This window comes from Ceratocystis lukuohia, assembly GCF_044167205.1.
Source record: "Ceratocystis lukuohia strain C4212 chromosome Unknown Supercontig3_pilon, whole genome shotgun sequence".
NCBI lineage: Eukaryota > Fungi > Ascomycota > Sordariomycetes > Microascales > Ceratocystidaceae > Ceratocystis > Ceratocystis lukuohia.
In genome coordinates this window covers 3653129-3665319 of record NW_027263522.1, presented here as the reverse complement: position 1 = coordinate 3665319, position 12191 = coordinate 3653129, and the positions used below count along the sequence as shown (strand labels likewise).

Genomic DNA, 12191 nt, shown 5'->3' with positions numbered 1-12191 from the left:
AACAATTTCTCAAGAACCATTGTACATCTGCAATGAAGTTAGGCCAGAAAAACAAACAAGCCAACTCTACATATACCATGTTCTTTCCACCGTGTATGAGGGTAGACGAATCATGAATGTCTTGCATCAATGATATTCTCAAAGGTTCTGAATCAGGGACCCAAAATCGGCCTCGATACAGCACTCATGTCTTGTCGTCCAAGGAGCAATCACTGACCCCCCCCCCCCTCCTCTACACACGTATCCTGTGTCTGAGATCTTCTGGCCACTGACTATCTTTCGCTATCAGGTAGGCTCTGATGTGTTCAAGATCATTATCCTGCTCTACAGGCTTAGACCAGATATTCTTTATTTTCTCTAGCAACGATTCTAGGGGTGTAACTTCACTTGGGACCAGCAATTGGCTGTCGGTCTGCCTCACTTTTAGTACTCCTTCAACTCCATTTGCTTGGTGTTGTAGCGGCTGTTGCTTTTGTTCCTCGAATCGACCATCGTCTAGGCCTTCAGGTAGGTCACGCTGTGACAGGGCATCTATTGCCGGTGCTAAGTGTTGGTTTCTCAATAAATATATACCTTAAAGCGTTTTAATTCAATAGAAACTAAAGAGGAAAGGAAAAGAGTAGGACATGTCTGAAAGCTAGGGTATTTCTCCATTTAAGTGCCCTGCAGATTGTAAAGAACACGTCTTCTTGTTATGGAGTTTTTTCCTCTACCTTTGCCCTCCACTCCTATGCCTATTCCCTGCCATTTCCATTAGATAGGGGCTCGGCCTATAACACCATCCCCCTCTTTTCTTTTGGTGACGTCCTCTAGTCACTGGTGGTCCATCATTGGTAGAAATGGGGCCTCATTTGGCTTCCCAGTGGTCTAATGCTTGGGTGTCTTTGATGTTGTCTATAGGGACCCATATTGGATCATCCCAACCCAACCACTTAACCAAGACTTTTCTATTCTTCCCTTTGCCTCGGGCATGCACAACGTCTTCCACTGTCCATTCTTCTTCCCCATCTTCATTCACAGCAGCTGGTAGCTCTTCTATGACTTGTTGTTGACTGGGGAGTGGGTCTTTCACAGCTTTCTCCGCACAGTCTAGATGGAACACATTATATATCTCTTTAGGGACATCCAACTACACTGCCAGTGGTGTTGGTATCCCTGTCACTGTGAACTTTCCGTGTAACCAATCCAACTTGCAGGATGGCTCTTGTTGTCCACGGTTCCTCATGGGTGAGCTAGACTTGGTCTCCAACTTGATTCAATTCTGCTGGGTGTCGAGGTTGGCCTTCTAGGCGTTGTTGAGCTGCTGCTAGGGCACTAGCTATCAGATCTGTTGTGTCTGCCATACGCTCGACCAGGGCTTCAGCACATCCATAGTTAGAACCTTCTGCACTAGTTATTTGGATTGGGTCAACATAGTACCCATGGCTTGTGAAGAGGGGGCTGGCGCAGATGTACCCTCTGGTCCAGTTCGCCCAAGCGTTAGGGCTAGTATCAGACATCAAGGGGTCTTCTTCCCAGGCCCCATGTGCTGTGCTTGATCTAGAACATGGTGGTGATGGATAAATAAACCGGCTGAGATCCGCTCCTCGGACTAGACTTAGATAGACATAGAACAACTTCAATAATCACTTCTTTTCCTTCTTCCTCTTCTTCACAGGACATTCAGTACGTCCTTCTAATATCTACTGTTACATATTGATTACACGACACCTGTGTTACACGAGGAATATCAGGGCACCCAGCCAGCTGTGGTAGCTGAAAAGCACAGCTACAAGCATGTCTGTAAATGTAGAATAGATCTTAAATGTTGAATCAGTTGGTTTATTAAAGGGTTCAAGTCTATGCTACGTCCTGGAACTATTCCTTTTGTATTGTGGTGTCAACCATGTCACGTGATCAGCCACAATAGGTTCGGATAAGTGGGGCACGTATGGGACGCCACTTAACATATATACCGCGCCACGCAACAGTAAAGTATTCAGGAACTCCATACGTGGACAAGGGTAGTCGCTTGTTGATTTTCCGACAACACTCAACACTATGAAAATCAGATCTGTGCTCACACCAGCTCCTAAAGGAACTCTGTTTCCAAGGATATGCCGGGTACCTGGATATGTCAGACTAAAAAAAGGTCGAGCCAGAACCCTGGGCCACATGGGTATGAGATATGAGATGGCCATGCATGGGCCCTCAGCAGGTCTTGGGAAATTCATTATCCCTGTAATTTCCAAAAAAGCAAACTCCTGTAATGCCGACGTTGCTTTTTTGACAACACCCGCTGGAACTTTTGGCTTAAAAGTTCCAACAAGCACAAGCAAGCTGGGGGGCGAGTGTATGCAGCGGCGTACTCGGCTTTGTTCTTACAAGGGGCCGCCTGCAATAGGCAGCACTCTAGAGTGCCGGTCTTGCTAAGCTTTAAAGGCATTCATGCTGCAATAAACGCAGCTAGTAGACAAATGGCGTTGTTTGGCCAAATAAGCACTATACTGCAAAATCAACCGTTTCATGGCTACCGATTTGACCACGGCCTGCTCCACTGCCCCCTGTACTGGCACCTACAGCTCTAGCCCTTGTCTGGTCTTCTTCCCTGTCCGTTTGCTGCTCTCCTCTGATGGCATGTCTCTGTGTATTCCGTGGCTGCTCCCCAGTCACATCTGCTTGCATTAATAATAGTTTGTCTGCCATTGCTGCTATAAAACCCTTATACGTCGACTGTTTTAGCATAAAAGCTGGAACCAGCCAATGGGAAGTGGATAACGTTTCCCAGAGATACATGGCCATGGCCATATGTTGCTTACGCTGCTCGGGCTCTTGTCCTGAGCGCTGTGCGTTGCTTTTTATTAACGTTCGACCAAGGATAGGCTTGCTATATGCCGAGCTCGTACTTTGTCTCTCGCTCGGAAAAAGAAGTCCAGCCGAAACTACCGGGCGCCTAGTAGTACGTAGTAAAATTAGCGGCACGCTTGGCATGTACAGAATATTCTTCGTCCTTTCTCTCTGTTGCGTACCGGGCTCTCTGGAGTTAGCCTGGCTATAGCTTAAGCCCGCCCGCCTACTCTATCTCTGGTATCTCCCTTGATTTCATATCCCTTGCATGAAAGTTGCTTTTGGTGAGCATAGATCAGTAGTTGGTGCTTCGTAGACTTTGGCTGCATTTTTGTTCATTCCGTCTACGGGCCAAACGGAATTTGAGTCAAGGCTGAAGATTTCTCTTTAACAAATGACATAGCATAGTAAGTATATGAAAACTGTTAGCATCCTATGAAGCAGCAAAGCCTTGATGAAGTGATAAATACCTCTGTCGCTCCCGGTCCTTCGTGGAACCCCCACCCAACACATCACTCCCTCCACTCCGTCTTGCCATTACATTTCACCTATCGCCCAGCATGCGGTTTTCTAAGTTCATATCTCTTTGCTTCTCATTACCTGGCTTGAGAGGCTGCAAGCCCCGCACCACCGACGATTTTGAGCCCACTCCAGCCGCTCATGTTAAACCTGTCGAAACCGTTGACTTTGAATTTGTGCAAGCTCAAGACCCCTCCGATATCTACTATCTACACGACCATGGCTATACTGTATGGGATATCGACGGTGGCGGTGTTAAGGTGTATTCCGAGCGCTATGGCTTGACTGATAAAGACATAGTCCTTCGACTTTACTTTGACGTCGAGCACGGAGTCACCGCCATTTACGACAACAACCTGCGTCGCGAAAGAGTCCACGATGATAACCTGAGCCTTCCCGAAGTTTTTGAAGCTCTTTGTTATTATAAAAATGTACCATGCGACCAAATGACATGGATCCATATGGACATTGACCAACAGTTCACTCTCAACGCCCTTCAAGATTTCCGAAAGAATAGTTTTCTTAGCCCTACTAGCGAGATCATAGTCACCCCCGATGATTTAGCGTGGGGCACCTTTTCTAGTAACCACTACTTCCAGGATGCATCTCAAATGATACCTGGATCTAAAATTGATAGAGTTATTGTCAAAAGAAAAGAGCGCAGAGTGGGCGGCTCTTGCAACGCACTAAAGACAACCGAAACCATCATGTTCTCGTTCAAGGAGCGGTCGTCGAATTTTGGGAGTTCGCCGTCTGACTTCAGTGGAATAGATGCAATGGACTGCTGTGAGAGCTGCGGATGATTTCTATGAAGCCGATTTCGGGGGCTTTCCGGAGTCTGATACAAATACCTGTTTTGGAGATGAGGTTAACCCACCAAAGAACACCCCAGAGCACCCCAACTTCGAAATTAGTCCGCAGTCTAGCCCGGATTCTACTTGAACCTGCGCTTTCGGGCCTGCTTCTGAGAATGAGGTGTCCCTAGTGCTTTACTCCAGCGATCCAAAAAGTAGCTTGCTATTCTAAGCTCGCCATAGCCTTCTAATACTCTCACTTCGAGACCTTCTAGGCATCCAGATAAAAGAGACGTCATACTGGCGTTTATAGCCAAGGCGCTATGCCCTGCACGTACCGTAATTTGGTGGTGCAGTTCTGCCTACTCTTAAGATAGAATGATGAATGAAAACAAAATAATGAACGTTTCCAACTAAAAGCATGTTACAGCTATAAAGCATATATGGGACTACGTGAGATGCTGCTGTGTTATGCCTAGTTTTCAAGTATTCTCTGCAATACTCCCTACTTTGATCATAAGACGGAGACCGAAAACGCGTTCTATATGCGAAAGCATCAAATTCTTGGCCTGCCGATAACTACAATGCTAATTGACAGTTGAATGTCGAGCTTCTTTGTGAAACTTCACGCCACGAGATAGGTGCCACAAAGGTGTAAACACACGTTTCCAGGCAGATGGGAGTATTGCCAACACATTTCATCTACTCTACTTTGTCCACTCTCGATCTAGCTCAAACTTTATTATGCCCCCGATGAGAAAGGAGCTCCCCCCGCCGTGGGTGCGTCGCCCGGGCCCATTTTCCGTGACGGCGACTTTAGTGGTTGATGGACCGTTAAGTCAGATAGATGTACTTACTGCCACAAGATTCATGTTTGTCCGTTTTCTGCTTGAAGAGCAGTGAGAGATCGTACAAGAAGCTGCCAAAAGGCACTTGTGGGCAGGAAATGGGGTATTGTAGACAGACAAGATTGAGGTACGGAGGTCCTTTGTTTCTATTTGGGTTGTTTTTATATGTATGTATCTAGGCGTAGAAAAAAGATCGATTGACACTCTAAGACACTGCAAGGCGTCCGCTGTGCCGTCCCTACTTTCTTCTCCATCCGAATTTAAGTTTCCTCTAATAGCGTTCCCAAGTGAGTAGCGGCGCTACCAGTTCTCGGGATCAAAAAGTATAGCCGCCAGTCATGGTCCAAACCAGCGAAGTCTTTCCGGTCAAGTCAAAAAGAGATGTCGACACCAACGTGATTCGAACACGCGCCCGCGAACGGACTTCCTATGCTGCCATGATGGATCATGACGTATAGCAGGGAAGCGCCTTAACCACTCGGCCATAGTGCCTTATCGACGAAGATAGCCGCTATTATAATTTTATTTATACCCTTGACTGTCTGTGGCCCCACTTTGGCAGACTAGTTTTTACACGTGGCCTCCACCTTCCAAAAATATCAGGTAACCAATCCTGGAACCCGACAGGTACGTCCTCGGGCCGCGCTCCTCCCTCCTGGCTATATTGCCGGACCCTAAAAAGTCATAGGAGATGGTTGAAGTCTATGCGCTCCTGTCACTGGTGACCGCCCGGGAGGTGCTCCCCGTTCGGAATATGCCGTCGTATTGCTGCGAAATAACAGTAGGTAGACGTTAAATAGTACAAACAAACAAACAAGGTCCCACTTTCCCCTAAGCAACCCTACGAATATACGCTCTACAACGACAAAGACTACCAAGACGATAAAACGAAGACATCATGGAGTGGGAGGTTGCACCAGGGAACGCCCCGCCAGATTTCACTCAAGAGAACGAGACAGACGATGACCGCCCGGACCGAGGTGGAGATGACCGACGCAAATGACACCGTGGTCACAGGCGAGGAGCCGGTGACCCCACCCGTGCAAAAGGTCGCGAAAGAGACGCGCGACAAAGCCAACAAGCCTCACGAGGGTCGGGCCGTGGAGAAAGAGACGCCTGACGAGGCCACCAAGCCCCGCGAGGGTCGGGCCGTGGAGAAAGAGACGCCTGACGAGGCCACCAAGCCCCGCGAGGGTCGGGCCGTGGAGAAAGAGACGCCTGACAAAACCACCAAGCCCCGCGAGGGTCGGGCCACGGAAAAAGAACGCAACATCGCGTTAGCGCGCAGAGGCATCGCTGCGGAAAAGAGACAGTTCGAGCTGAGGGCGAAGGCCACACTCTGGCTGGCGGAAACCATTCCGGAAGTATGCAACCAGGCCATCGCAATGGCCAAAGGAGACGCCACTGTGAAGAAACTGGCTGGCCACGTCTCCGCGGAGTTCAGAGCGATGCTCAAACTCCTCCAGGGAGGCCAGACCACAGGCAACACCAAGGTAAACGTCCCAAAACACACGGACGCAGCGAAAGACACCAAGGCCCCAAACCCGAAGAAAGGAAACAAGGCGGACAAAGGGCCCCAATCGTACGCAGCGATCGCGTCCCAGGGAGACAAAGGGACAAACAAGACGGTGGAATTGAAAAACAAGACCACTACCAAAAAAGCGACCAAGGAAAAGGAAAAGATGGTCAGGGTCTTCATCCGAGGACCTACGGCCGCCGATGAAGGCACCGCCGGGGAAGAAGTGGCGAAAGCCGTGGGGAGAAAACCATCCGAGATACTGATAACGAAGGTGAACTCGGGCTGGGCTCTCAACCTTCCCAAAACCACAGCCACGGCCAAGAAGCTCGACCAGATCAGGGAGGCCTGCGGAGCGAGAGTGTGCGAACTGGAAAAGAAATGGACACACGCCCGCATCACTAACCTGGCTGACTTCTACGTACTGAGTGACAACGGCCCCGTAACCCAGAAAAAGGAAGAGTGGTTCGTGAAACAAATCGAGAAGCAGACTGGCGGCCACATCAAGTCCATAAAATGGCAGTTGGAAACGGAGAAGTTCAAGGACGCCACACTCCGGATCGCTCTCGAGCTTCCAGAGGGTCAACTGCTCCCCAAAACGTTGACCTTCGACGGAAGCGCCAACAGCGCCACAGTCAAGAGGTGCCGGACCATGTCCACACCACTATGCCGGCAGTGCTGGAAGGCACACCCCACGGCATCGTGCAAAGAAAAGCCGCGATGCAGGCTATGTGGCTCCACTGAACACACGGAGGGGGGCCACAAAGGGGCTCACGCGGAGTGCGTCGTCTGCGGAACACCCGGGCATTCCGCAGGGGAGCCGGTGTGTAAGCGGGGTGGCCCATCGCGCCCCATAACGCAGGATCCCACGGAAAAAACCTCACGCGGATCGGAATGCCCGGCACGGAAGAGGAAGAGAATCGCCACGGGAGACCAAGACGCCAGCGACACCGAGAACACCGTAGACCTTCTCGTAAATGTTAGGGGGTCTAAAAATATGGAGCGTCAACGTGGGAAGAGGAGGGCCCCAACAAGACCAAGCTCTACTGGAAGCTGCGAAACGGAAAGTAGAAGTCGTGTTTGTACAAGAGCCCTGGATCGGACCATGTAAGGACCGAACGAAAAGGCATACAGATTTCATACGCCACAGCCCGAGAGAAGGGTAGTTGAACCAGCCCCGGAGCATCGCCTGTGTACAAAGGGATATAGAGGTACAGGAGACGCACCAAGCACACCCAGACCTATGCCCCGTGTGTATCAAGACAACAAAGGGCATACTCCAACTTTTAGGAGTCTACAACGCGCCAGAGCAGAGCTTTCGGATTAGTGAAGCACTAGAGAGCTGGAGGAGTGTTAGACCTGGTGGTGATGCCGCAGAGGGCAATTGTTGGATTGGAAACTCGTACGGGGCTCGTCCCAGAAAGTACAAGTGACCATGAAATCCTCGAAGTGGAAGTGGAGGCAAGGGCAGCACGCAAGAGACCGGAAATAAGGGGGAGGTTGAGCAAAATTGATCGAGACTGCTACCCATGCTCTTCATGGCGCCACTGTACAAACAGATCCCCCAGCTACTAGGATACGCATATTGCGGCTCATTACCGAGAATAGAAGGCAGCCAACCAAGCACGGAAAGAACATGGTGGGCATTGTAGACATATGGTTCGCCCCCTCATGCTTCCATAGCCTTCTAGTTAGACTCCTTCTATGAATCATCGCATAATAAATATTCCCTACGTCCAACAGCATTGTGCTTCAGACCGTAGCAGCGCAGACGATAGGGCTCTGGAGGTTAGTGGCCAATATTTCGTGGGCAATGGCGGAGTAATCGAAGTCGCTATGAAGGAAGTGATAGAGTGGAACACGCACAACGGACTAGTAATAGATCAGGGGAAGTCAACGCTCCTGCACATCAAGGGCAGAAGAAGGGTTGCAGGAAACCCATTCATGGCCATGGAAGGCCTAGGCACGTACGAGCCGACCTAAGCAAATATATCAATGAGGTGGCTAGGTCTGTATCTAGACTCCAAAACACTCTTTGGTGGGCACATAGCAAAGGTCATAGCGAGTATCAACCGCTTGACTAACAACTTGAGATTGAGATACCTAGCTAGCTGCTACAAAGGGGCAGATACCAAAAGCATGCACACTGCGGTCTGCGCCTGTGTCCTGAGTAAAGCTCTCTTTGCAGCAAGTGCCTGGCCCAGTCTAGAGACAACGAAAGAGGCAACAGACAAGCTAATCATCTCGCATAGGAAGTGCCTTGTGCAGCTCTCCCCATATACTGTATGATGCCAAGGGAGTCCATACACCACGCAGCAAGCATTTCTCCATCCGAGGACCCAGTCTCTCTTCCATCTACGAGCATAGCACACTGAAATTTGGGCAAAAAACGGCGTAGAGCCAACAGAGTTTGCCTGCAGCATAGCTGCGCAAACGAAGAACCAGGCGCCAATCGGGCTTGAGAGTGTAGAACACTGCGGAATCACCGAGAAGGAGTAGCAACAGAGTGACGGCACAGCCGAAGAAGGCGCGGCACTACAAACATACGGCCAGTGTGAATATAGCGCAAGATCGCATCAGCTAGCAGTTGCAGTGTTCTAGGAAGAGTGTAATGGATCAGACGCCTTGTAATGCTTCCGTATAATGTCCCACGGAGGAGCCTAGGGAAGCCAGAATATAAAGGATACGCTAGTCTAGAGTGGCCACAAGCACAGCTCGGTCGTATGGCCATTTATCCTGCCGAACAGAATACCAAGCTCATAACCATCGCGCGCTTATTCTTGGCCTTTTCGGCTGATGCCCCCTGTCCTTGCAAAACTCGGGATCGTAGGCGTCCCGAGCTTGGACTTTGCCTACCATATTGTACCAACACTCGAGGCCGCCGCACAATGGGACTCATGCTGTAGAGCTTTGCGAGCAGGAATATGCATCGGAAGACTTCAAGCAAGCTTCCCTGAGAGTGTATCTCTTTGCTGGTTAAGATTGCACTATTGAGTTGTGAGTGACGGTCAAGATAGTGTATAGATGGACTTTTCCAGAACTGCCTCAGATTGCCACTCACATAGTTCCTGCATACGCAATTATACTCTGGTCGTAGTTAGCTAGGCTAGAGAGGTCGAGTCGAGTATGATAGTGTATAAACGCTGTTGGCTGTCTCGGAGTTTATTAGTTCTACCTCGCTCTACGCCTGAGCTCAGCAGTGTTTCTTAACTCCTATTTCGGCTCGTCGTACCACCCAAGAAGCCCCCTAGTATCGGGGTTAATTCGATTTTTGCTTGTCTCTTTGATTCCTTATGCCCATGCTGCTGTTGCTTTAGGTTTCCCTTATACGGTTAGTCGGCTACTTTGCCATCCATGCTAATGTTCTTATTCTTATGTATGGGAACAACAGCACATTGTGTATGACTTTAAGCTAGTTAATAGGACAATTAAATTGGGATAAATATGCCGGTTCGTGTTTCATCCTCGATCGTTTATAGATGGTGTATTATGTGCATAGCGTCACGGCATTTGGGTAGTTTTACTGCATACAGTAAGGCTATGAAGAAGCCATGCAGAGTGATATATGCTTATTCAATGTGTCAAGGGAAATCAGCGCTCCCTCGACTGAGATATAACTACCCCTCCTTGCCACCAAACTATGGCTATCTGTGTATAGGTTAGCAACAGAAGGGCAGCTAGACAGCGGGAATATTGGAGTAGCAGTATGAGCATTGCCGGAGAATAGAGGCAATGCAGAGAGAGCGCGCGGTAATGCTAGTTTAGTGATAGTAAGCAGAGCGCCAAGACTCGGCGCTATTTATCCCGTTGTACAGATCTACAATACACATGATAGCTCTGAATTATCCCGCTGACTCTCAAGGACTTCCTCAACTCGGGTCGGTGTCCTCGCGAATTTCGGGTTCATAAAAGCCTGCTGATTTTAGAATTGATTCTAGTGAAAGGCCAACGCTCCTCCAAGTCTCGAATTGAGACAATAATCGGGCGTCCCGCACAGTGGCAGGCAAGCCTTCTCACGCGATGGTATATCGTAGACCTCCATGTACAGTCCAGAGATGCTTAAATAGATGAGAGATGCTCCTATCAAAAGGAGTGGCTGTAGCTCTCTACACTCTCTTTTCCAGTCCATCTACATTCTGCAGAACGAAATAGCCACCTATCCGCAGATCTCGACTTGATTGCATACTTTACTCAAACTTGTATCGTCGCTCGGCTCATCATGCGCTTCCCACTAGCTACCCTCCTTGCAGCTACGACTGTCCTGGCTGCCCCCTCATCAACAGTCGAGACCGGTCCGTCTCCGGGCTCCCATGCTCCTGCTGCTACTCACTCTGTTTTGATCAGCAAAAACGAGATCTACCCACCAAACACTGTCGCTAAAGTTGGCGACTCGATAAATTTCATCTTCGTGGGGGGAACTGACATGGTGGCACAGTCTAGCTATGACGCTCCCTGTGTTCAATTAGAAGGCGGCTTCTACTTTGGCTCCTACTTCATAGAGGGTCCCAAACATCATAGTATCCTCCTTGAAGTTATGAATAATGACCCAATTTGGCTCTTCAATGGCGCAGAGGACTACTGCCGCAATGGGGGCGTAGTTGGCGCCATCAACTCCCCAGAAACCCCTCAGATGAATGTGGCAGATTTCAAGAAAGCTGCCATGGCAAAATAAGCTAGCAAGATCAATGGAACTGTCCCCTTCAGCTATATCTACGGGGCCAACAGGTTTCATAGCCTGCATAGATTAGAGTATAGACTAGCTAGCCAGAAGGGTCTACCTCAGCTTGGAGTTGCTGTGCGTGAGCTTTGCTATCAATCAACACCTGACATACTTCTTAGACCAGGGGTCTTTTGTATGAGAACGATGCTCAAGAATTAGCCAAGTGTAGCCAAGTGTAATAGCCACGTTATAACCATGCCACTTGTCCAGGCTAATTTGCCTGGACATCAAGAATTGTGACAGGATGCCATCACAGCATCATTGTAGATAGAATGTGAAGCCAAGTTCAATGCTGGTCTGTCTCTGGCAAAATGGATGGAAGAGTGGCAGACACAGAGACAATTGGTACTCATAAGGCAGAAAAACGAGCCACATTTTATGATAACGCCAAGTAGATCTAGCTGTGCCTAGACAACAGGCAAATAGTATCCCGCCTTCGCAGCCCATCACGTGGACGAGACAAAGCGAATCCCGAAAGCCTAGGCATCTGAAACACCTAGTTCTTCCGAATGCTATAGGCCCCAGAACCTATGGACGTAGAAGGCAGCGAGCTAGCAGGTTCTCAAGCAAGGCTAGGGTGCCAAGGACCGACAGCGGAATACCAGGAGAGCGGAAATGTAGAAGCGGTTGATTGCGGCCTGCCCAAAAGGAACAATGAGAGGAGCTAGCGAGATCTTGTCAGCTTGGGGAAGGGCGGGGGGTTCTCTTCCCAGTGACTGGTATAAAAAGGAAAGATTAAGACGCCGTAGCAGTTATACCTACAAAAGGACAAGACCGCTATACTCCACCGGAGTGTCTCCCCGCGCCGAATGCCACCGGCACTTTAGATTAGTCTTCCACACAGTTGCCGCTAACTCAAAAAGAAAGCCAGCCAACCAATATTAGAGCCTGGCAGCTGCATCCTTCCGGTCAGACTAAATAGAGGGGAGGGTTCTCCTAGCTTGAATACAGTGATTCCCTCGTCGCAA

At 49.3% G+C, this 12191-nt stretch overlaps 3 protein-coding genes across 3 annotated transcripts; all 3 read left to right on the top strand.

The window, feature by feature from the left end:
• Window positions 1-3386: 3386 nt before the first annotated feature.
• On the top strand, window positions 3387-4148 carry HOO65_030927 (uncharacterized protein; the record flags this gene model as incomplete). Its single annotated transcript, XM_071000525.1, has 1 exon — window positions 3387-4148. The coding sequence occupies one exon, from the start codon at window positions 3387-3389 to the stop codon at window positions 4146-4148; it is 762 nt and encodes a 253-aa protein (XP_070860606.1).
• Window positions 4149-5949: 1801 nt separating this feature from the next.
• HOO65_030926 (Importin beta-related nuclear transport receptor) lies at window positions 5950-7574 on the top strand (the record flags this gene model as incomplete). Its single annotated transcript, XM_071002117.1, has 2 exons — window positions 5950-7330; window positions 7507-7574. The coding sequence occupies 2 exons, from the start codon at window positions 5950-5952 to the stop codon at window positions 7572-7574; spliced, it is 1449 nt and encodes a 482-aa protein (XP_070860605.1).
• Window positions 7575-10722: 3148 nt separating this feature from the next.
• Window positions 10723-11175, top strand: HOO65_030925 (Extracellular serine-rich protein; the record flags this gene model as incomplete). Its single annotated transcript, XM_071000524.1, has 1 exon — window positions 10723-11175. One exon carries the CDS (start codon window positions 10723-10725, stop codon window positions 11173-11175), a length of 453 nt encoding a protein of 150 aa, XP_070860604.1.
• Window positions 11176-12191: the final 1016 nt, after the last annotated feature.